General features: G+C 40.8%; 1 protein-coding gene across 1 annotated transcript in view; it reads right to left on the bottom strand.

Annotated features, from left to right (window-relative positions):
* Nucleotides 1–22,744, bottom strand: part of gpc1b (glypican 1b) — a 225,226-nt gene that overhangs the window by 89,349 nt on the left and 113,133 nt on the right. Inside the window, exon 2 of the mRNA XM_057858322.1 lies at nt 17,350–17,508. Within this exon, the coding sequence (XP_057714305.1) occupies nt 17,350–17,508 (159 nt within the window). The remainder of the gene's footprint in view (nt 1–17,349; nt 17,509–22,744) is intronic.

Raw genomic sequence — 22,744 nt, 5'->3', positions numbered from 1 at the left:
CGTTCAGGTTCGAAAATTGTGCACGTACTTCTGACTCCAAGCTGTTTGTCCCTGCTCATTCAATTAGACAATGCTTTCCAAAGTTTGGTAACGTTTCTGTGTTTGCTACACCTGATGCTAGCCTCGTTCCCATCTCCCACTGTCTGCCAGCAATAAGTCTGCTTCCATCTTGAGGACGGCAGACGCTTTGAAGGTGACATGAATTGTCGGGAAACTAGCCTACCTGAATCCAGCCCCTCGAGAGATGCGATGGAGGTGATTGTGATTGGCTGAGGGTTAGAGTCATGTGTCGTGGTAAGCCAATCAGAGTCGGTGATTTCACAAGCAAACCGGAACAGCGCGTGCGGCAAACACACACACGCAAAACAGATGCACAGGGTCGGGATGGCAGAGCATTCAGAAGAAAAATTGTCCTTTAAGAGGTGGAGATATAGACACTATTTCAAGTTTGTCGAAATTAAAGGAAAGAACCTGCATGTAATGTGTCATTTATGTCCCGGGGCAAAGCTTTTGTCGACATCTGTGGTAAGCAATTCAAATATGCTGAAGCACCTAACAAGTTAACTACCTGTCTGTTCTTCTCTATTCCACTGACTCGAATACTGCTCAGAAAATTTCAAATTCTTTGACATACAACAAGTTCTTTTTAAAGTAACGGAAATAGTTAATTTCCCTGGTAACTAGTTAATTTTACTATAGAGTAATTCAGTTACTAACTCAGTTACTTTTTGGAAGAAGTAGTGAGTAATGTAACTAATTACTTTTTTAAAGTAACATGCCCAACACTGGTGCCAAGTGCAAAGCTAGCTGAGTGCTAAATAGTTGACATGCTGCGCTGTCAGAACCAGGTAAGTAAAACAATAAATTACTTCTGTCTTCTGCTGTCCCAGTGACCCGACCCCGGATTAAGCAGTAGATGACGCATGGATGGACTGATGCAATAGTACGAGAATAAATCGTATTATTACGTCGGGCTACAGTCGATATCATGTATATAGAACTAGATGCGGAATGACAGACTCGGCGGTGTACGATCATGTGAAGAGAATTGGATACGAAATGACAAGACTCGCTGGCGTTAGTAAACGGCCGCCATTTTGAAGCAGTATAGATCAACAGTATTAAAAGGATTTTTGTTTTAGAATCTGTTGTTGCTTATTTAGAAAGATGCAGCCATATAAAACATTCGATTACTTTTAATGAACTCGTAGCAGTGAAAACATAGCATCACATCACAAAGCATCCTTGCCAGACGCTCTCATCTCTTCTTCTCCGCATTATACGTACACTCCTACAGCACCACTCACTGGCCTCACTGGTATTGTCACAACATAAACATTGCATGTGTCTGTTAACACAACATAATCGTTTTCTACAAATAAGGAAACCTTATTATTTTGCCTCATCTACATTAAATAGATCAATAGAAGAATTTATACTAATGCTTCGTTGTAGCCCCCAGCTAAGGTATGGCAAAAGAATATGAGTAAATGTTTTCTCTGTGAGCTTTTGAAAAATAAACATCTTTGTAAAAGTGCACTCTTTTGAAAAGAAACTTGATCACGTTGGAGTTCAAAGACTGATATTTATATACAAGTTAAAAATAGCCCAGTGAGAAGTTAATATAATTCCTAAATTTCATATTAATTGTATTAATAATAATTAATAATAATAATAATAATAAATAATAATAATATTAATACATTTTAAAATTCATTTAATAAAAAATTTGAGATGTTAAGACATTAATATAATCTAATAAATTTTTAAACTATACACGAACTAAGCACTATTTTGGCCTTTGAGAGCCAAAGGTTTATCTAACTATCGTCACCCATACGGAGGATGGGGGTATTATGGAAAATTATTTTGTGTATTGTATGTATGGATTTGGTTGTGGACGCTTTTTTTTCTCCGACAAATGTGCTGGTGTAGACGTAATAATTTTTTCCGGACGTATTAGGGCTGGATGTCTGGCATGAAGTGCTGTCTTTAGGTCATGCCATAACTTCTCCAATGGGGTTCAAGTCTGGACTTTGACTTGGCACCTCAAGACTGTGTATTTTGTTCTTCTGAAACCATTCTGAAGTTGATTTACTTCTGTCTTTTGGATCATTGCCTTTTGCAGCATCCATCCTCTTTTTAGCTTCAACTGTTTGATGGACAGCATCAGGTTTTCCTGCAAAGCATCCATATAAACTTTGAATTCATGCTTTCATTAATGATTGCAAGTTGTCCAGGCCCTGAGGAAGCAAAACAGCCCCAAATCATGATGCTCCCTTCACCATGCTTCTTGGTGGGAATGGGGTGTTGATGTTGGTGAGCTGTTCCATTTTTCTTCCACGCATGACATTGTGTGTTACTACCGAACAATTCAAATTTTGTTCCATCAGTCAACAAAATATTTTGCTAAAAAATCTGTGGAGTGTCCAAGTGCCTGATTGCAAACATTAAACGAGCAACATTTGTTTTTTTTTTTTTTAGACAGCAGTGGCTTCCTCCGTGGAGTCCTCCCATGAACACCATTCTTGGCCATAGTTTTACATATAGTTGATGTGATGTGTGCACAGAGATATTGGACAGTGCCGATGATTTCTGTAGTCTTTAGCAGACACTCTTGGATTCTTTTTTTTTACCTCTCTGAGTATTCGGTGCTGAACTCTCGGTGTCATCTTTGGTGGACAGCCACTCTTTGGAAGAGAAGCAACAGTGCCAAACTCTCTCCATTTGTAGACAACTTCTCTGACTGTCAATTGATGAACATCCAGACTTTTAGAGATGGGTTTGTATCCTTTCCCAGCTTTATACAAATCAACAATCCTTGATCGCAGGTCTTCAGACAGCTGTTTTGACAGAGCTATGATGCACATCAGACAATGCTTCTCATCAAGACAATTCTCACTAAGTGTGTGTTTTATAATGGGCAGGGCAGCTTTAAATCACTCATCAGTGATTGGGCACACACCTGATTTAAATTGTTTGGTAAAAATTGGTAAAAAGATTTTGGTAAAAATAGAGTCTCCTTAGGCAGAGGGTTCACTTGCTTATTTTTCGTCATTATTTTATTTTTTGTTTTATTGTCATTGTTTGCATGCTATCCTCACTAAAATATGAAAACCTATAAATGTTTGGGCGGTAAAGCAGACACTGTTTTTACATCTGTGTGATTCTGACAGAGATGAAATCACATTTGATGGTTATTTTATCCAGAAATGTGAGAAAACTCAAAAGGTTCAGATACTTTTTAATACCAGTGTATTAGATATTGTTGCTCAGTTGGTTTCCACAAAAAAAAAAAAAAAAAAAAAAAATCAATGACACAATTTATACAAGCCCTTTGCCCACAAGAAAAAAAATATCAATCAGCAGCACTTTTTTTATTTTATTTGAATGAACAGGACGTTGGTCTGATTCGTGTACTGAGAAATTATTTTTATGTTTTATCCTCAGAAACTTTATTAAAAACTTGAACATGTTGTATGTAATTAAAACAGTACAGTTAGACACTACAGTTAAGTCAGGAAGTTGTAATAAAATATTTTTTGAAGGAAATAGCCATCCATTTTGTCTTCATTGTTACAGCATGTCTAAAATAACTTAAATTGTGAAGGTAATTGAAAAAAGTGACATTTATCCGATTAATCAAAGAATCGTTTAATTAATCGTCCGATTAATCAATTATAAAAAAATAATCTCTAGTTGCAGCCCTAGTCAAAATGCATTATGAAGTAACAAAAGATGCAATTTCCAGCATACTTTCTGAGGTCAACCCGTCAAATGTTTAGAGAAACGGAGCCAAGTTTTACTAAATAGTGTTTATGTGTCGTCAGTGTTGTTTACTGCATGGTCTTTTGCGAAATGAGGTGTTTTCCCCAAATTCAAAAGGTTAAGCACCACAAGATGACGCACATTAACTATGGAATTTGCACATCCTGGAAACCTTTGTGCATCTGTGTGTTTTGGAGCTTCAGCTGTATTCCTCTGGCACAGCAGCAACGGCACCCGCAGTTAAAAGGAATGGGACCACGAGAATGAGGGACTCAGACCGATGGGGCGAAGTCTACAAATGTCTCTTGGCCACTATGGGCGATGGCAAAAGGTTAGACAATAATTATAGCAAAACCTGACAGTTTTTTTATCTGCCAACTCAAATCTCTATCCTTGAAGAATCATTGGCATTTATTATATCAAAATAATGTTGCATGAATGAAATTTGGTGCAGATTTGGTGTGGAAAAAATTGTAATTTATTTGCAAATCATGGTGGAAAATAAGTATTTGGTCAATACCAAAAGTTCATCTCAACACTTTGTTATGTACCCTTTGTTGGCAATAACAGAGGCCAAACGTTTTCTGTAACTCCTTACAAGCTTTTCACACACTGGTGCTAGTATTTTGGCCTATTCCTCCATGCAGAACTCCTCTAGAGCAGTGATTTTTTGAGGCTGTCATTGGGCAACACGGACTTTTAACTCCCTCCGCAGATTTTCTATGGGGTTGAGACCTGGAGAGAGGCTAGGCCCCTCCAGGACCTTGAAATGCTTCTCTCGAAGCCACTCCTTTGTTGCCCTGGCTGTGTGTTTGGGATCATTGTCATGCTGAAAGACCCAGCCATGTCTCATCTTCAATGCCCTTGCTGATGGGAGGAGATTTTCACTCAAAATCTCTCGATACATGGCCGAAATCATTCTTTCCTTTCCTGGTCCCTTTGCAGAAAAACAGCCCCAAAGCATGACGTTTCCACCCCCATGCTTCACAGTGGGTATGGTGCAATTCAGTATTCTTTTTCCTCCAAACAAGAGAACCTGTGTTTCTACCAAAAGGTTCCATTTTGGTTTCATCTGACCATAACACATTCTCCCAGTCCTCTTCTGGATCATCCAAATGCTCTCTAGCGAACCGCAGACGGGCCTGGACGTGTACTTTCTTCAGCAGGGGGACACGTCTGGCAGTGCAGGATTTGAGTCCCTGGCGGCGCATTGTGTTACTGATAGTAGCCTTTGTTACTGTGGTCCCAGCTCTCTGTAGGTCATTCACTAGGTCCCCCCATGTGGTTCTGGGATTTTTGCTCCCCGTTCTTGTTATCATTTTGACGCCATGGGGGGGAGGAGGGAGTTGAAAGTCCGTGTTGCCCAACAACAGACCCAAAACATCACTGCTCTGGAGGAGATCTGCATGGAGGAATGGGCCAAAATACCAGAAACAGTGTGTGAAAAGCTTGTGAAGAGTTACAGAAAACGTTTGGCCTCCGTTATTGCCAACGAAGGGTACATAACAAAGTATTGAGATGAACTTTTGGTATAGACCAAATACTTACTTTCCACCATGATTTGCAAATAAAGCTACGGCCCGCGGGCGGGATACGGCCCACCTTTTTTACTTGTGTTATTTATTTCCTGGCTTTTTCTGTGAAGAACCCAGAGATGGTTATTTGGTTTTTATCTATTTAAATAAAAGTGTTATTATATTATATTATATTATATTATATTATATTAATATTTTTATTTTATTTACTTTTGTTACGTGAAAGATCCAGAAAGGGTTATTTGACTGTGGCTTTCTGAAAAACAATACATTTTTACATTTAGGCACTCCTGCAATTGTCACACTTTTTCTGTTACAAACTGACCCCGGCCCCTCATCAGAGAAGGGAAAAGTTATGTGGCCCTCACAGGAAAAAGTTTGGGGACCCCTGCACTAATTGATGCTATCAGCATTTGACCTCATTGTTTATTTATGATTTATTATCATTATTTACATGTTTGTTTGTACTTTAATAAAGAATATAAGTGTTTTTGTGAATTAATAAGCGTCAACAAAAATGTCATTGCTAAATTAGTAAATTAGGAAGGAAAAAAATATTAGGTTAGTCGACTAATCATAAAAATAGTCGGCTACCTAATCGCGAGAAAATGAGTCGTTTGGGACAGCCCTGTACAAATACTCATTCAACATACTTTTTGTGTATTGTCAAATGCTGTCAATCATACAGTAAATTCATGCAATCAACTTGTTTTTTGTATATTATCAAATGCCGTCTATTATACAGTAAATTCAAGGGTACAGGCTCCTGAATTTTATTTTTTAAATTTTATTTTAATTCTGGTAAAAGGTTGTTATATAATTTTTCTATGTCTCCAGTGTGTTTTATTCAAATTCAGTCAATTAAATAACTAATATAGGCAGTCCACGTGTTACAGGTCACGTACCCGACTTAAGTGATTTCAACTTCTCGACGCTGGAGTCTTGTCCGTAATTATGTCTCCAGTCGTTTTTTTGTTGTTGTTGTTGTTATTTGGGGTTTTTGTTTGTCCACAGTTTCACTGTCCACTCTGTTAAATTGCGTTAGTGTCCCTTTAAGAAAATTCCGACTTTTATGAATGACATCACTCTTATGTAATAACATCACTCCAGTATAAGCAATTTTGTTTTTTGCCTCCTTTAAAAATCATATTTTGCCGTTTTATGAGGTATGTTCAAAGTGGTTAATCATAACATGTCCACTCTGTTAAAGCTATACAATGATATGAAAAAGTATCTGAAACTTTTGGAATTTCTCGCATTTCTGCATGAAATCACCATCAAATGTGATCTAATCTTTGTCAAATTCACATAGATTAAAATACAGTGTCTGCTTTAACTAAAACCACCCAAACATATACAGGTTTTCATATTTAATGAGGATAGGATGCTAACAATGACAGAGGGGGAAAAAAATAAGTAAGTGAACCCTCTGCCTAAGGAGACTTAAAAAGCAATTGAAACCAATTTTTACCAAACAATTTAAGTCAGGTGTGTGCCCAATCACTGATGAGTGATTTAAAGCTGCCCTGCCCACTGTAAAACATACACCTGGTAAGATTTGTCTTCATTTGAAGCATTTTCTGATCATGGCTTGGTCAAAACAGCTGTCTGAAGACCTGTGATTAAGGATTGTTGATTTGGGGATGGTGTGGCTCAGTGGTAGAGTAGTTGTCCCCCAACCCAGAGGTTGTGGGTTCGATTCTCTGCCCTGATGAACTCGCCTAAGTATCCTTGAGCAAGATACTGAACCCCACATTGCTCCTGGTGCTGCGTCACCAGTAGGTAGATGGCGCTGTAGTGTAAAGCGCTTTGAGCGACTTGAAAGGTGGAAAAGCGCTATATATAAGTATAACACCATTTGATTTGTATATAAAGCTGGAAAAGGATACAAAACCATCTCTAATAGTCTGGATGTTCATCAATCGACAGTCAGAGAAGTTGTCTACAAATGGAGAGCGTTTGGCACTGTTGCTTCTCTTCCAAGGAGTGGCCGTTCATCAAAGATGACGCCAAGATTTCAGCGCAGAATACTCAGAGAGGTAAAAAAAGAACCCTAGAGTGTCTGCTTCGAACTTACAGAAATCACTGGCACAGTCCAATATCTCTGTGAACACATAAACTATATGTAAAACTATGGCCAAGAATGGGGTTCATGGGAGGAAGCCACTGCTGTCTAGAAAAAACCCATTGTTGCTTGTTTAATGTTCGCAAAAAGTCACTTGGACACTCCACAGAAGTTTTGGCAGAATATTTTGTGGACTGATGAAACCAAAGTTGAATTGAATTGTTGAATTGGAGGGAGAGCAGTATGCTGTGACGTCGTTACTCTCGCGAGACTCCGTAGACGCATGACGCAATCAACTGGCTAGGCTAGCAAGTAACTTTGCTCAAGAAGACTTCAACTAATTTTTCCCAAAAATTATACACGATCGTGATTTACCTTTTTTCTCCGACTCCGCCACACATCAAGGAAACGCCATGGCAACATCCAGTCAACGCAGTGATCTCCCGGCGAAGCGTAAAAAGGCAGATTCTATTGATTCGGCTACATCGACCGAAGATCTGTTGTTAGCAAGCCCACCCGAATACACAAAGTCACTTAGTGAGGGAATTGGATCAATCGATAAGAAAATATCGATAGCATTAGAAATCCTTCAAGCCGAGATTAAAGAGTTAAAAGAAAGCCTCGTGTTTACTCAGCAGGAGGTAGTATATCTCAAGTCGCAAAACGATATCCTTAAAGGCGCCTTCGAGTCGACGACAGGTCTATTAGAATCCCTGAAAAAAGAGAATAAGATAATGAAAGAATCTATTTTGGACCTTCAATCAAGGAGCATGAGGGACAATTTAATTTTCTCTGGCATCGAAGCAAAAACAGTAGACAAACCAGAAGCCCTCGTTAAGTCATTTATGGCAACATCTCTCAAGCTGCCCAAGGAAATGGTGGATTCGATCAAGTTTGCGAGGGTACACCGTCTTGGGAAGCCAAGAGGAAGCGGTCCGCGTCCAATAATCGCCAAGTTCGAGTTCTACCAGCAGAAAGTACTGGTGTAATCCAAAGGAAGAGAATTACAAGGAACAAGATTCGGCATGAATGATCATTTCCCGCGCGAGATCAACGAAAGACGGAAAATCCTCTATCCAATTCTGAAGCGGTCCAGAGCAGAGGGCAAACGTGCAATTATCACGTTTGACAAACTTTTCATTGATGGTCAACTATACCGAGACAAAGTGCTCACCCCATGGCTATTCTGACCGATAAGTAATGCCTAAATATTTCTATTATGCATACAATGCTGAATGTAGCTGTCTTGATTTAAGCAAGACATATGTATAGATTAGGGATGCTTAATACTTAGTCTGCTATTCCTAAACACTTCCAGTATGCATATAATGCTGAATTAAATTGTTTTGGGTTGATTAAGGCACATATGTAGAATAGGGCTGCATGATAACTATTTTGTCTGTACCTTCGAAACACTTCCAGTTCGTATATAATGCCGAATTAAGTTGTTTTTTGTTTGAGCAAGGCACATGTGTAGATTAGGATTGCATGATAATCACTTTGTCTGTACTTCCTAAACACTTCCAATATGTACACAATGCCGTATTAAGTAGATTTGATTTCAACAATGCACACGTACAGATCAGGGTTGCATGATAATCACTTAGTCTAGAAGAGTCACGCATGTCTCACACTACACATTTCTATACTGGCGCTCATATCTTTTCTTCTTTTTCTGGGTTATTTGTCTCACCTTTTCCACACCGCTGTTTTCAAACACACACTAAGTACACGCTTTAAAATTGTAATGTTTTGTGTTGATGCTACTCACGTATTTAATCCTTCTAACAACGTCTTAATGTTGTGTGAATTATGCCAAGAGGTTTACAAAAAATTGCACTCAGTTTTATTAGAATTTGATTTATTACATACTCGTATGGCTTCTAATGAATGTGAATGGTTGTTGACATTCAGGACCGAATATTATAACACACATCCTGAGATCATTACTTTCCTTAAGATACTTATAAATATCCGCATATGACGTATATAAATTTTGTTTCATTTAATGTGAATGGCTTCCGATCGCAGGCAAAGAGAACTAAAATTATGGAATACATCACCAAATTAAAGGCAGACCTCTTCTTTATGCAAGAGTCACATCTAGCCAAATCCGAAGAGAAATATTTTAAACACTCAAATTTTAACTTGATGTATTCAGCCAGCTATAACAGCAGACAAAGAGGAGTATCAATATTAATAAATAAAAGAATCTCGTTCACATTAAATAGTGCAATTGCAGACCCGGAAGGTAGATTCATAATAGTACAAGCCACCATAAGTAATAAACTGTTCACATTAGTGAACATATATGCCCCAAACAACGAGGACACACAGTTCTTCCACAATATCTTTGGTAAACTGAGTGACATGTCAGAGAACTCAACAATTATTATAGGAGGGGACTTTAACACAACTCTTGATCCAAGTATAGATAGCTCCAATTTTAAACTCACTAAACAGTCACAAACCGCAAGAACCATTAGGAAATATATGGACGATTTCGGCTTAAGTGACGTCTGGAGAGCAAAACATTTAACAAAAAGGGAATATACCTTTCAATCCCTAGCCCATGGTTCATGTTCAAGAATAGATTTTTTTCTAGCGAATAATTCCGCTATTAATAATATTTTGCCAAGAATACATCCAATAATCATCAGTGATCATGCACCAATTTCTTTAGCCTTTAAAATTGACTCCCGCACGACACCCCACGCAACCTGGCGCTGTAATGATTCCTTATTAGATGACCCAGCATTTGATACATTCGTTAAGAAAGAATGGAAAGACTTTATGGAACTTAACGATTCCCCAAACATCTCACCATCATTGCTTTGGGAAACAGGAAAATGCGTAATTCGAGGCAAGATTATCTCATATTCATCATATAAAAAAAAACAAGAACAGAAGTTGGAAAACGAATTAGAAATAAAAATCAAACAACTGACGGAGGAATTCGCCAATAATCCCACAGACAATACCACAAAAGAACTTTTCAGCGCCAAAGAACGGCTCAATAGTATTCTGTCTAAAAAAACTCAGTTTCTGTTACAACAACTACGATATACCAACTTTGAGCATAATAACAAATCCGGGAAATATTTAGCAAACCAACTCGAACGTAACAAAGAAAAAACATTAATTACAACAATACAAGATTCAGCCGGCGTAATAACACAATCACCAGAAAAAATTAACGAAACTTTCTATAGCTACTACAAAAACTTATACTCGGTGACAATTGATCATAATGAAGACATTGACCTATTCGTTAACAATCTTGACATCCCCCAAATAACTTTGGAAAGCCAACAATTGCTAGATACCCCACTTACCCTCGCTGAATTATGGAATGCCGTAAAGGACATGCCAACAGGTCGCGCACCCGGGGCCCGACGGGTTCTCGACATCATATTTTAAACACTTTTGGAATATGCTGGCACCACTTTTCTATAGAATGGTCCAAGAAATCAGTGCAAAGGGTCAAATTAGAGACAATATGAACACTGCAGTAATCAAACTACTGCCAAAAGAAGGGAAAGACCTAACCCAACCAGCAAACTATAGACCAATATCCTTAATGAATACAGATATTAAAATTATTGCAAAGGCTTTAGCTACTAGATTAGAACAAACTCTTCCTACTATAATTCATAAAGACCAGACCGGCTTTATTAAAGGACGTAACTCTACAAACAATATAAGACGCGTGTTAAATCTTATTAATATTGCACAGAATTATAAACAGAAAGCAATTATCCTGTCTTTGGACGCAGAAAAAGCATTTGACAAAGTCAACTGGATTTTTCTCTTCAAAGTTTTGGAAAAATTTGGCTTCGGTGAGCCATTTATCCGCTGGATAAAAATATTCTACAACGCCCCAAAAGCCACTGTAAACACAAACGGGGTCATCTCACAAAGTTTCTGTCTTCAAAGGGGAACTCGACAAGGCTGTCCACTCTCACCCCTATTATTTGCTCTATTTATTGAACCATTAGCAATTGCAATAAGACAAAACGCTAATATCAAAGGGATCTGCTCGCACACATCGGAACACAAAATTAACTTATACGCAGACGATATACTTCTATATCTAGAAAAACCAGAATCCTCCCTACATGAGACTTTTGAACTAATAAAGACATTTTCACAAATATCAGATTATGCTATAAATTGGTCAAAATCAATTATAATGCCCTTATCAACAAACTCATGGAATCCTGCAAATCAAAATCACAATATTCCAATAGGGAATATAAAGTATCTTGGAATCAACATTTCACCAAAACTTACAGAATTAATTAAACTAAACCATACACCCCTCCTAGCAAAAATATGTGAAGATTTGACACACTGGAATAATCTACCCATCTCACTTTTGGGCCGGATAGCAACAGTCAAAATGAAAGTATTACCACAAATAAACTATTTGTTCTCAATGATCCCCTTTAAACCCACTCAAAAATGGTTTCAAGACCTAGACTCAGCCGTCACAAAATTCTACTTTAAAAACAAGAAAAACCGAATTAGCCTTGCCAAATTGCAAAGAAATAAACCAGAGGGGGGTCTAGAGGCCCCTAATTTCCAACACTATTATATAGCAAATCAAATACAATATCTTATTAGGTGGTTATATCTTAACACTGAACAACAGTCATGGCTAGAATTAGAGCAAACAGACTGCAACCAAATACAATTGGCAAACCTCCCCTTTATTAGCTCTAGTATTAAGCACCATAGCTGCTTCAAAAACCCAATGATAGCATGTACCTTGAAAGCCTGGTGGAGAGGTATGGAAATTACGCAATCACAACAAGCCCCGTGTAAATTCTCACCAATCTGGCACAACCCAGACTTTGTAGTTAATAAAATTCCTATTTATTTCAGCACATGGGATGATACGGGAATAAACCAGTTACAGCATTTGTTTAAAGATAATACATTCATGTCATATGAAAAAATAGTACAAGATTTCCAGATCAAAGGGGTCAATTTCCTTCAATACAATAAAATCAGGGCAGCCATCAGAAGCAAATTTCCATCACTAACGGGTACGTTAGACCCACCACCTTTCGTAAATAAAATAATAAATATACATCCTCAACAAAAAAAAATACTTTCAAAAGTATATAAAGCCCTCTCATGTAACAACTCTACTTGCCTACCAATCGAAAAATGGAATAACGAACTTTCGGTAACATTAGATAATAACTATTGGTCCAACATCTGTAAAAATGCATTTATAATGACAAAGAATAAGAACCTTCAGCTTATACAGTTAAAAATACTGCACAGATGGCATATTACTCAATCTAAAATGCACAAAATGGGGTTCTCCCAATCCGATAAATGTATAAGCTGCAACGAAGATATTTCAGATACATACTTTCATGCTCTTTGGCAATGTAAACCAATACAAGATTTCTGGGCACAGGTAACGAAGAAACTCTCTTTCCTATTGAACTGCAGGATTCCATTGTCTCCAACTCTTTGTCTGCTTGGCGATCTGAATACAGTGAATATCTCTATCCATCAAACCCGTCCACTACTAGCAAGTCTAACGATAGCCAAAAAAACAATATTGTTGAATTGGAAAAACAAACAAAACATTAGCATTAACCAATGGCTAAATCTAATCATTGAATATATAACATTAGAGAAAATATCTGCCAAACAGACAAATAAAATGGACAAATACGAACAACAGTGGGAAACGGTCGCAAGAATGATGAACATAGACTAAGGATTCTCTCTCACCTGCGAAGGAATGCCACAAAAATAATAAAATTGTATACATAAATGGATGTATGCGGGGTGTCCAGGGAAGTTGTATGCATCCTTCTGCAGCTGGAAACTGGACATGTTTAAATCCGAACTGTTTTATACACTCCCAACAGCATGTAATAAATAATTTTTCTTCCTTCACAGTTTAGTCGGTCAATGGGCTTATTTTACAAGGATACTCATGGACAATTTGGTTTCCAGCTGCTGGGGATCATATGCAACTTTTTTTTGGAACACCCTATATATTACTTATCAGACTTGGAACAATTAAGGAACTATGCGTAAATAATACACTTCACTGGTCCTCGGCATACATCTAATGGTGTTTGATAAACCTCTTCTTCTATCAGCTTTACAGGTGGAGTTTGTTGGCGTCCTGCCCTGGGCCGTCCCGCCGCCGGTCTTGGCCCCCGCGATTTTCGGCCGGGGCTTGTCCGGTTGCGTCTGGCTGTGCGGGGGGTCCCGTCGGGCGCGCGCTGGTGTCGTGGGCGGGTGGGGGGTCCGTGCGGGTGCCGGTCCGGGGCCGCGGCCCTTCCCCGGCCGGCCGGGGTGGGGTTGGGGTTGGGGTGGGGGCCGGGGGGTGTATGCGGCAGCCATGGTTCCCTCCCAGGTCCACCCGGCCGGAGCCGCGTCTCCCTGTACCGGGTGCCGGGGAGGTGCCCTCTGGCGCCATACCGCGCGCCCTTCTTGGCCCGGGGGTGGGTTGTGGGGGGTGCGCTTCTCTCCCCTTGGTCTGTTTCCGGCCCTGTCCGCCTCCCTGGGCCGCGGCGGCCGCGGCTGCCCCCCGGCCGGCGGGGTCGTTAGCGGGGCCTCTTGGGGCCCGCGGGGCCTAGGGTGAGGCTTGTTGTCCCTTGCCAGTGGGGTGGACGCCCCCTGGTCGCCGGCGCTTGGTGTGGCGCCTGCTCGGGGTGCGGGGTGGGTGCTCGGTGGGTGGGAGGGGGGTGGGCGGTCGCGGAGGCGCCGTGGGTGTTCTGGGGCGGGGATTGATCGGGGCCCTGACGCTTCTTCCGCCCTGGGGCCGGTGGTTCTGGTGGACGGGGCCACGCCCGCGGGAGCCTGCCTCTTAACTCACGCACTTCTCACTTCGGCACTGTAAATATTTTTCACCCTGGCACTTACATGCTCATACATTTCTCCAGGGAGAGTTGGGACGGGGCTTTACAGTCCCAGCCCGACTCCCCCCTGTTTTTAATGCACCACACACCAAGGTTGTGGGATGGTTGGGACCTGCTGGGGGGGGGGGGCCCTCACGGCTGCCTCCTCACCACAGGCCCCGCCATCCCTGCACCTTTTTTAAATGCACCACACACATCATACTCCACAGGAGAGCTCTGGCAAAGGGCGGTGGGACGGGCGGCTGGACAGAAACTCCATGCTGCGGTCCCACTGCCCCAAGCCAAGCTCTCCTATTTTAATTGCACTACCCTCCCCTCACACCCCCATCACGGTGCTGGGTGATGGCTGCCAGTCGGGAACCTGGCAGCCACAGTAATAGGGTGGTAGGTGGGTCCCACACTTTTTCTATATGGCGTGGCTCCCGGGGTGTGGCCTCCCCTCTGCCTCGGCTGCCGGCCGCGGGAGTGGGTTGGGGGGTCGGGTCTCCGATCTTGCATCGCCCCATGGCAGTCCCTGGGCGTTCTCCTGCCTCCGCCTTCCCCTCTCTTCTCTGGCTGGGCGTCCGCCCTGCGCTCCGTCGCGGGTCGCTGGCTGGGCGCCGGTGTATCAGCGGGGTGTCGCCTGCACCGGCGGGGGACCCTGCCTTGCCTGGGGCTTGGTGGGCCCCTGGGGGTCCCGTGGCGTGCCGTGCCGGTTGGGGGGCTGTGGCTGTGGCTCGTGGTCCGGGTGGGCGGGGGTGGGTGTAGGCGTGGGGTTGGTGATGCGTCCCCTCCTGCCATCCCTGAAGGCCGGTTGATGGGCGCGCGGGTGGCCCGGGGGTCCACCCTGGGTCCCGGGGGGGGGGGGGACGGTGGTTCCTTTGCTGGGCGGTTGGAGGAGGGATGGGCTGCGCATGGATCCCCCCACCCCCCCGCCCGCCCTCCCTCCCCGGGCTGGCTGGGTGTGGGCCGTGGCCCTGGGTTGGTGCCCGCGCGGTCTCTCCGCCCGTCTGCGTGGCTGTCGCGCGCCCGGTGGGGCTTGCGTGCTGCTGGATGTGGTAGGGCATGCTCGGGTTGGGGGTTCCGGTGCCGGGATTGGCGATGCGGCGGCGTAGGGTTGGTCGCCAGCGGGCTTTCACTCATAAGAGATTCACACGATTACTGGGTTCTAGATCACAGAACTGATTTGTGTACACTCTACCCCTTTCAATCACTTAGCTTATAGTCTTATAGACACCCCCACCCCCATTCTCCTCTTTCACTGGCCAATAGGCCCCCACATGGTGTAAACCGGAAATACATCTCGCTGACGATAGCACCAGCATATTAGTAACTAGTTTAGATGTTCAATGTATTTCTTGTTGTTGTTTGTGTATGTGTTTCTTTTCTTTCTTCTCTTGTATTTCTTTTCTTCTGTCCCCCCATAATCCCTTCCTGTTCGCTGCTTTGTCATAATAAAAAGGTATTTTGAATGATCACAATGGGAGTATGTCAGACTCTCAATGTGAAACATTAAAACTGTTCAGAATCCGGGCACTTAGACTTCCATTCTCTGTGTCAAACAGCTGAACAGGACAGGTTTAAAAAAAATAATAATAATAAAAAAAAAAAAAAGTTGAATTGTTTGGGAGTAACACACAACGTCATGTGTCGAGGAAAAATGAAACAGTTCACCAACATCAACACCTTATTCCCACCGTGAAGGATGATGGAGGGAGCATCATGATTTGGGGCTGTTTTGCTGCCTCAGGGCCTAGTCAACTTGCAATCATTAATGGAAGAATTAATTAAAAATTTATCAGGATGTTTTGCAGGAAAACTTGAGGCCGTCTGTCAGATAGTAGAAGCTAAAAAAGTGGATGGATGCTGCAACATGACAATGATCCAAAACACAGAAGCAAATCAACTTTAGAATGATTTCAGAAGAACAAAATACACATTCTGGAGTGGCCAAGTCAAAGTCCAGACTTGAACCCCATTGAGATGCTGTGGCATGACCTAAAGACAGCGATTCATGCCAGACATCCCTGGAATCTGACTGAACTACAGCAGTTTTGTAGGGAAGACTGGGCCAAGATTAGTCCTGATCGATGTGCCAGGCTGATCTGCCGCTACAGGAAGCATCTGGTTGAAGTTATTGCTGCCAGCAATTAAAATATGAAAACCGATAAATGTTTGGTTTTAGTTAAAGCAGACACTGTTTTTTCATCTGTGTAATTTTGACAAAGATCAGATCACATTTTATGGTGATTTTATGCAGAAATGTGAGAAATTCCAAAAAGTTCAAATACTTTTTCATACCACTGTATTTAAAATAAATTCATTGAATGGAACCATTTCAAAAGGTTTATTTTTAAAACTACACATTTCCCATCAAGTATCCAAAGTGATGCTATTAAGCTAACAAAGTTAGGCTGAGAACTAACTTTAGCACAAAATGTCCCCTCTGTTGCGTCCAAATGGCACCCCATAATAAAAATGACACATGTACTGCATATACCAAATGGTCCTAAGTGCAGAAGTGCTTAATTACAGTATTTTCCATACTATAAGGACCATATTCAATGAATGGCCTATTCGAAAACTGTTTTCATATATAGGGTGCACTGCATTATAAGGCGCAGTAGTAGTAGTTGTTGGGGTTGCATTATGCATCCACTAGATGAAGCTGCGTTAAAGGGAATGTCATGCCATGATAAACTAATAATATCCATAGAGTATATAAGGCGCATCGGATGATGAGGTGCACTTTTGAGAAAATTGAAGGCTTTTAGGTGCGCCTTACAGTGCGGAAAATACGTATAGTCGTATACCATATACATACTAAAATATGTAGTTTCAGAACACAGACACATTTTGAAAAATGCATTAAGAAATCTTTTTGAAGACCAGCTTTACGTTTCCAAAAAGTTTCTTTTTGTTTCAATTTGACAACATGCGAGTGAATCGTCAATTAACTGCGTTTGTATCATCAACGTACTGGTTTGTCCCGTTTGCATAATAATCTGTTCACATCTGAAACAAACATCTTAGTGCTACTTCATGAATCTTGATTTATTGTTGTCATGTGCTGTTTTATCTGCTCACAAGTTTGGACACTAACCGTCAAAGGCCTTAAATTGTCCCGCGAGAGAGACCTGCAAGGATCGTCCGGCGTCTTTGAGAAGTCCTTCCACCTCTCCTCGACTCAGTATGGCTAGGTTGTCCTCCATATCACTGGTGCAACAGGTGTAACCCTGGGGACAGATTCGCAGGTGCTCGCCTAGTAGGTGGAGAAATAGGGCGAGAAAATGCAGAAATAGGGAGAGAGGGAGGGAGGAATAGCAGAAGCAATCATTAGTGAAACTGGCACCGTCACTGATGTCTACACTCAGTAACTCTGCCGTTTTAAAATCATCTAGAGAGCTAGTATTGACATGACAAGCTGGATAAGCTGCGGTGGCCGTGTTAGCATTCAAGGAGGCGTGGGCTCAGTCTTCTGATTACCTGGTGGAATGCAGACAGTTCTTTGGCAGAGACAAACTATGCACGCACAAAATCAAATAGCCTGCATGTGACTGCAAACAACTTTTCAAAGCTGCCACACAATTCAGAAAAAAACCGTGGAAGACGCAAATTGCACTTCAATGTAGGAAGGCATTTAGTGAATAACATGTGGGTGGCATTCATTTGCATTTGAAGAGATGGTTATTTCTACTTCAGACATAAAAATCCTCTCATTGGCACACATGCAAAATCCATGGGATGTTTTTTGTGTTCTTCAACATCATCATCATCAAGAGAGAATGAGCCCAATACATTGTGAGGTATTCGATTTTGAGACTGATAAGAAGGGGAAAAAAATAGAATACAGTGGTACTGCTACATACGAATTGATCTAGTCTGTAAGTCAAAATGGTCGTATGTCGAGCAGGATTTTCCCATAAGAATACATTATAATTTAATTAATTCGTTCCACAGCCCAAAAATCTACACTAAATCTTTAATAAATACTGCTGATACAATTGCAAGTAGCTATAACACAAAGCAAAATAAATAAATTATAAACACAAATGGGAATAATAATAACGTGGCGGTTGTATTTTAAATGCTGTTCCTGAATGCACCGTGAGACTGACGAGAGAGAGAGGTGTGGTAGAAATAGTCGTGGAGAAAGGGGGTTACAACACTCCCGTAGGGATCCATTATATGATTTCACTTCCGGATTTTGGAGCCTCAGGGAGTTCCAAACATCGCTTCGACGAGGGCGGGCCCTATTCATATTAATGGCTGTCTGTCAAGTATAATCGGAGGTAAGTTGATGAAAAAACCACCTGTTTTGAATTTTGAACTGTCTGTATTCTATCAGAGGCTCTTTATGATGTATATGTTAAGCTTTATTTGTATGTGCGTGGCGTAATTATATATACAGTGTATCACAAAAGTGAGTACACCCCTCACATTTCTGCAGATATTTAAGTATATCTTTTCATGGGACAACACTGACATAATGACACTTTGACACAATAAAAAGTAGTCTGTGTGCAGCTTATTTAATACAGTTAATTTATTTTCCCCTCAAAATAACTCAAAATATAGCCATTAATATCTAAACCCCTGGCAACAAAAGGGAGTGCACCCCTATGGAAAAAACGTACATCCCTAAATGTCCAAATTGAGTACTGCTTGTCATTTTCCCTCTACAATGTCATGTGACTCATTACAGGAGTTCTGTTAGCATTACTGCAGAGATTGAAGAGGTGGGCGGTCAGCCTATTAGTGCTCAGACCATACGCCGTACTCTACATCAAATTGGTGTGCATGGCTATCACCCCAGGAGGAAGCCTCTCCTAAAGACGTTATACAAGAAAGCCCGCCCGTGTCATCACACCATAGGACATGGATCCTGTAATCCATGTGCTTTGTTGACATGTCTTCAGCAAACTGTTTGCAAAGCCGTGATATGTCAATGCAACGAAACCCACTAGGAACTACCACTTAGAACTTAAAATATGTGTTATCTCTCAAGGAAATTTAGACATTCTCTGGCAAATTTATTCTACTTGTGAAAAAAGAAAAAACAAAATCATCTTGCATTTCAATGCAAAAGTCGATTTCCCGTGCCCATGCTCACACAAACATGAAACTTTTTTCTCCACAAGGGAAAGTTCCCTACTGTGTAACAGTTTACATAGGTTAAATAGGTTCTATTGTCGCGTTACCACTCCAAATGTAAAACTAGCATTTACAAATATGTTAAAATGCAATCGCATAATCAAACAAGTACTTGGATACGTGATTTTATCCATATTCCCATAAATGTTGCAATCACTGCTGTCAGTTCCATTGAAAACCATTACAGCGCTGGATGTGCTTGGAATTACTCACGCCTACATGAGAATGTCGCAACTTTCTTTATACACGGCTCTTGCGGTAGAAAGGGATGTTTTTGCTTGTTTTTATGTTGTTGTTGGCGTCGGCTACGGCTGACAGTAGCTGTGCTGTGTTGCACAAGTTCTGAAAAAAAAAAAAGATTAAGAATTTGACAAAGATGGTGACTTCCTTGTTGATGTTACAATAATATTAATAATACTAAATCAGAAATTTGAAAAAAGAGCATTTTTAATGTCACTTTAACTCATAGAGACTGGCGAACGGAGGTTGGAGGAGACCGGATATTGTCAAGCCAGTTCACTCATACACACACCATCTCATACCCAACTCACACCCACACCCAACTCATATTTTTCACCGCCTGCACTAACCTTCTTGGAACGCATGTTGATTTCTCTCACATGAAAATCAGCTGTGAGTCCGTCTTGCGGGAAAACAATGAAATTGCGACGCAGTCTTCATATGTCAAGACAAAGGATGAGTCAAATTTTACGTCGGATGTCGATCGGATGGTATGTCAAGGTGATCGTATATCGAGGTACCACTGTACAAATTATAACGTGCATTTTAAATCAAGCATTATCCTGAACAGATTGATTACAAACTGCACAAAACCTATTATTTTAGAACAAACACTGTGCTGTTTCAACTATGTTTACGTGTCTAACTCAACATTACAGATTGTGCTTGACTCCAGTGGATAATGTCCAACTTTTTTCTAAAAATCCCCAGATGAACTAATAGTACCTAATAAAGTGTCTGACGCAACTAATAAAGTGTCTGGTGAGTGTGATTACACAGACACGCACCAGATGGAGAGGAAAAAAAAAAAAATCGATATTCTGGGTGGAGGAGAGAAACTTTGAAAAGCTTGCATCATACTGTATGTCTAAAAATCATTCGGCACTCAATGAGGCCAAAGTTCACTTCAACTTTTGAAGTTGGTAATGATTGTACTTTGTCAATGTTTATTCCAATATACTTACTTGATTAGAAGGAAAATAACACATAAACTCTTGTCTTAGTTTGGAAGACAGTAAGCACCCCCCTTTTTAATGCACATTTGTATGCCACTGCAGTGCACTGGAAAGTGTTGCAAATAGAGTGCAGGTCGTAGCATTTCCACCCTGATTGAGTTATTGCCTCTGTGGAGGAAGCGGCTGACTGAATCTCATCATGTTGCACTGAAAGGTCCTACAGCGATAAGAATTCAGTCTTTCCCATCTCTCCTGCTGGTACTCCTTTCCCTTGTCTCCCCTGCTTGAGTTTCTTATTACACGGCGGTACTTTAATAAATTTCATGACACTTATCAACTTCCCAACCAAATTTTGGAAGTGCAATTTATATTTGGAACTGTTGTCAACTGTTATGGAATTTTACAATATTTTCTATTCTTACGATTGCCTATTTTGACACCACTTGGCCAGTTATTCACAAAGTGTAAAACACTGGCTACCTAGAGTAGTGATACACTACAGAAATCACTCATAGCATAGTTCATGTGTACGAAAGTTTTTGTGGCTTATATTCACTTAACTCTGACTGAGGGACACTGAATTTAACAACACAAAAGAGAATATGACCTTCAACACTTCGTATTGTTATTGATCAGCAACCCAACCTGACTGTAGCAGTGAACTCTCTCTCTTTCTTGCTCTAATCAATGGTGCACACGCGCAGCCTCGCATTCCATACAAACAAGGACCCAAACGGGACTGCTCACGGGTGCTGGCAAAAATGAATAATCAAATTTGTTGGAAACTAATTTATTAATCAATTTTAATCGATTTAATCGATTAGTTGTTGGAGCCTTAGTAGAGCTGAAACGAATACTCGAGCAGCTCGAGTAACTTGAGTTTAAAAAATGATCCAAGTAATTTTATTCACCTCGAGGAATTGTTTAATTTTGCCAGTTCTAAGCATCACATTTTGCCCGGACTACTTTTAATGCAGGACAACGCGCTGACATCACGTGCGTAGAGGAAGAAGCAAAGAAAAAAAAAAAAAAAAAAAAAAAAAAAAAAACTTACCGCATCCGAGAGCCGCTGCAAACTACGCTGACGTTGCTAAAAACTACGCCCGCATGATGCTAGTGTGGTAGCAGGTAGTGTCCGATGCGTCTCATAGCATGCATTTAGGACTAGATGTGAAATGACAGACTTGGCCGCATCTGGGCAGCGTTAGTAAACAGCCGCCATCTTTAAGCAGACTTCTCATCGCTAATAAATATAACGTTACTGTCACTCGCTCTCGTAACGTTAGTCCTTTGGTGGGCTAGGTTTCTATTGATTATGACCACTGTCGATGCGTGGCTAACGTGTCTTACATACAGCCTTTATTGAATCTGTAAAAACACAGCGCTGTAGAGTGATGAGGGTGTAAAATTAAAACATAATAAAGCTAACTATAAGTTTTAGCTCAGTAGTCATTGCTGAATAAAACACCAAGTAGCACTGGTCCCTAATGTGCTCCAATACAGCAGGTATCATACATTTATTTTGAACACTGCAAAAACTCAAAATCCTATCAGTACTTACAGTTTAGACTTAAAAATAGCTTGACACAAATGGAAATTAAATTGAAACACGTGGGAAAAACACTTAGCTTTCAAGTGATATGTGTCATTGATTGACTGAAAATGGTTCAATATTGGATTAAATGTCCTTTTTTCACATGCATATTTATAATTGCTCTTTACCTAAAAAAAAAAATAAAAAAAAAATAAAAAAAGTTTTTTCCGATTACTCGATTGATCGATAGAATTTTCAGTCAATTACTTAATTGCTAAGCCTTAGTTACAGTGTTTTAGCTTTTTCATACATATTTTGGCATACATTTCAACTTTAACATGAATCTGAATAGTGTACCGCACAAATGCTATTTTTAGACCGCAAGGCTGCGTGACGTCACCATCGTAAACCGGTCAACATAGACGCGCGCTCGCATACAACCAATGCTAGTACTGCTTATTTTCTGCCGGTAATCCTTCAAAAAAGAACATGCCGAGTAAACACTGCTGTTATGGTACATCTAGACATCTCGACCGTCCACATATGAAGGATGTTTTTTTTCATACGTTTCCCGAAGCTAAAAACTGTAAAAATGTAAACAACAGATCAACTTC

Source organism: Corythoichthys intestinalis, chromosome 14 (assembly GCF_030265065.1).
Source record: "Corythoichthys intestinalis isolate RoL2023-P3 chromosome 14, ASM3026506v1, whole genome shotgun sequence".
Taxonomy (NCBI): domain Eukaryota; kingdom Metazoa; phylum Chordata; class Actinopteri; order Syngnathiformes; family Syngnathidae; genus Corythoichthys; species Corythoichthys intestinalis.
This window is presented reverse-complemented; position numbering and strand designations above follow the sequence as displayed.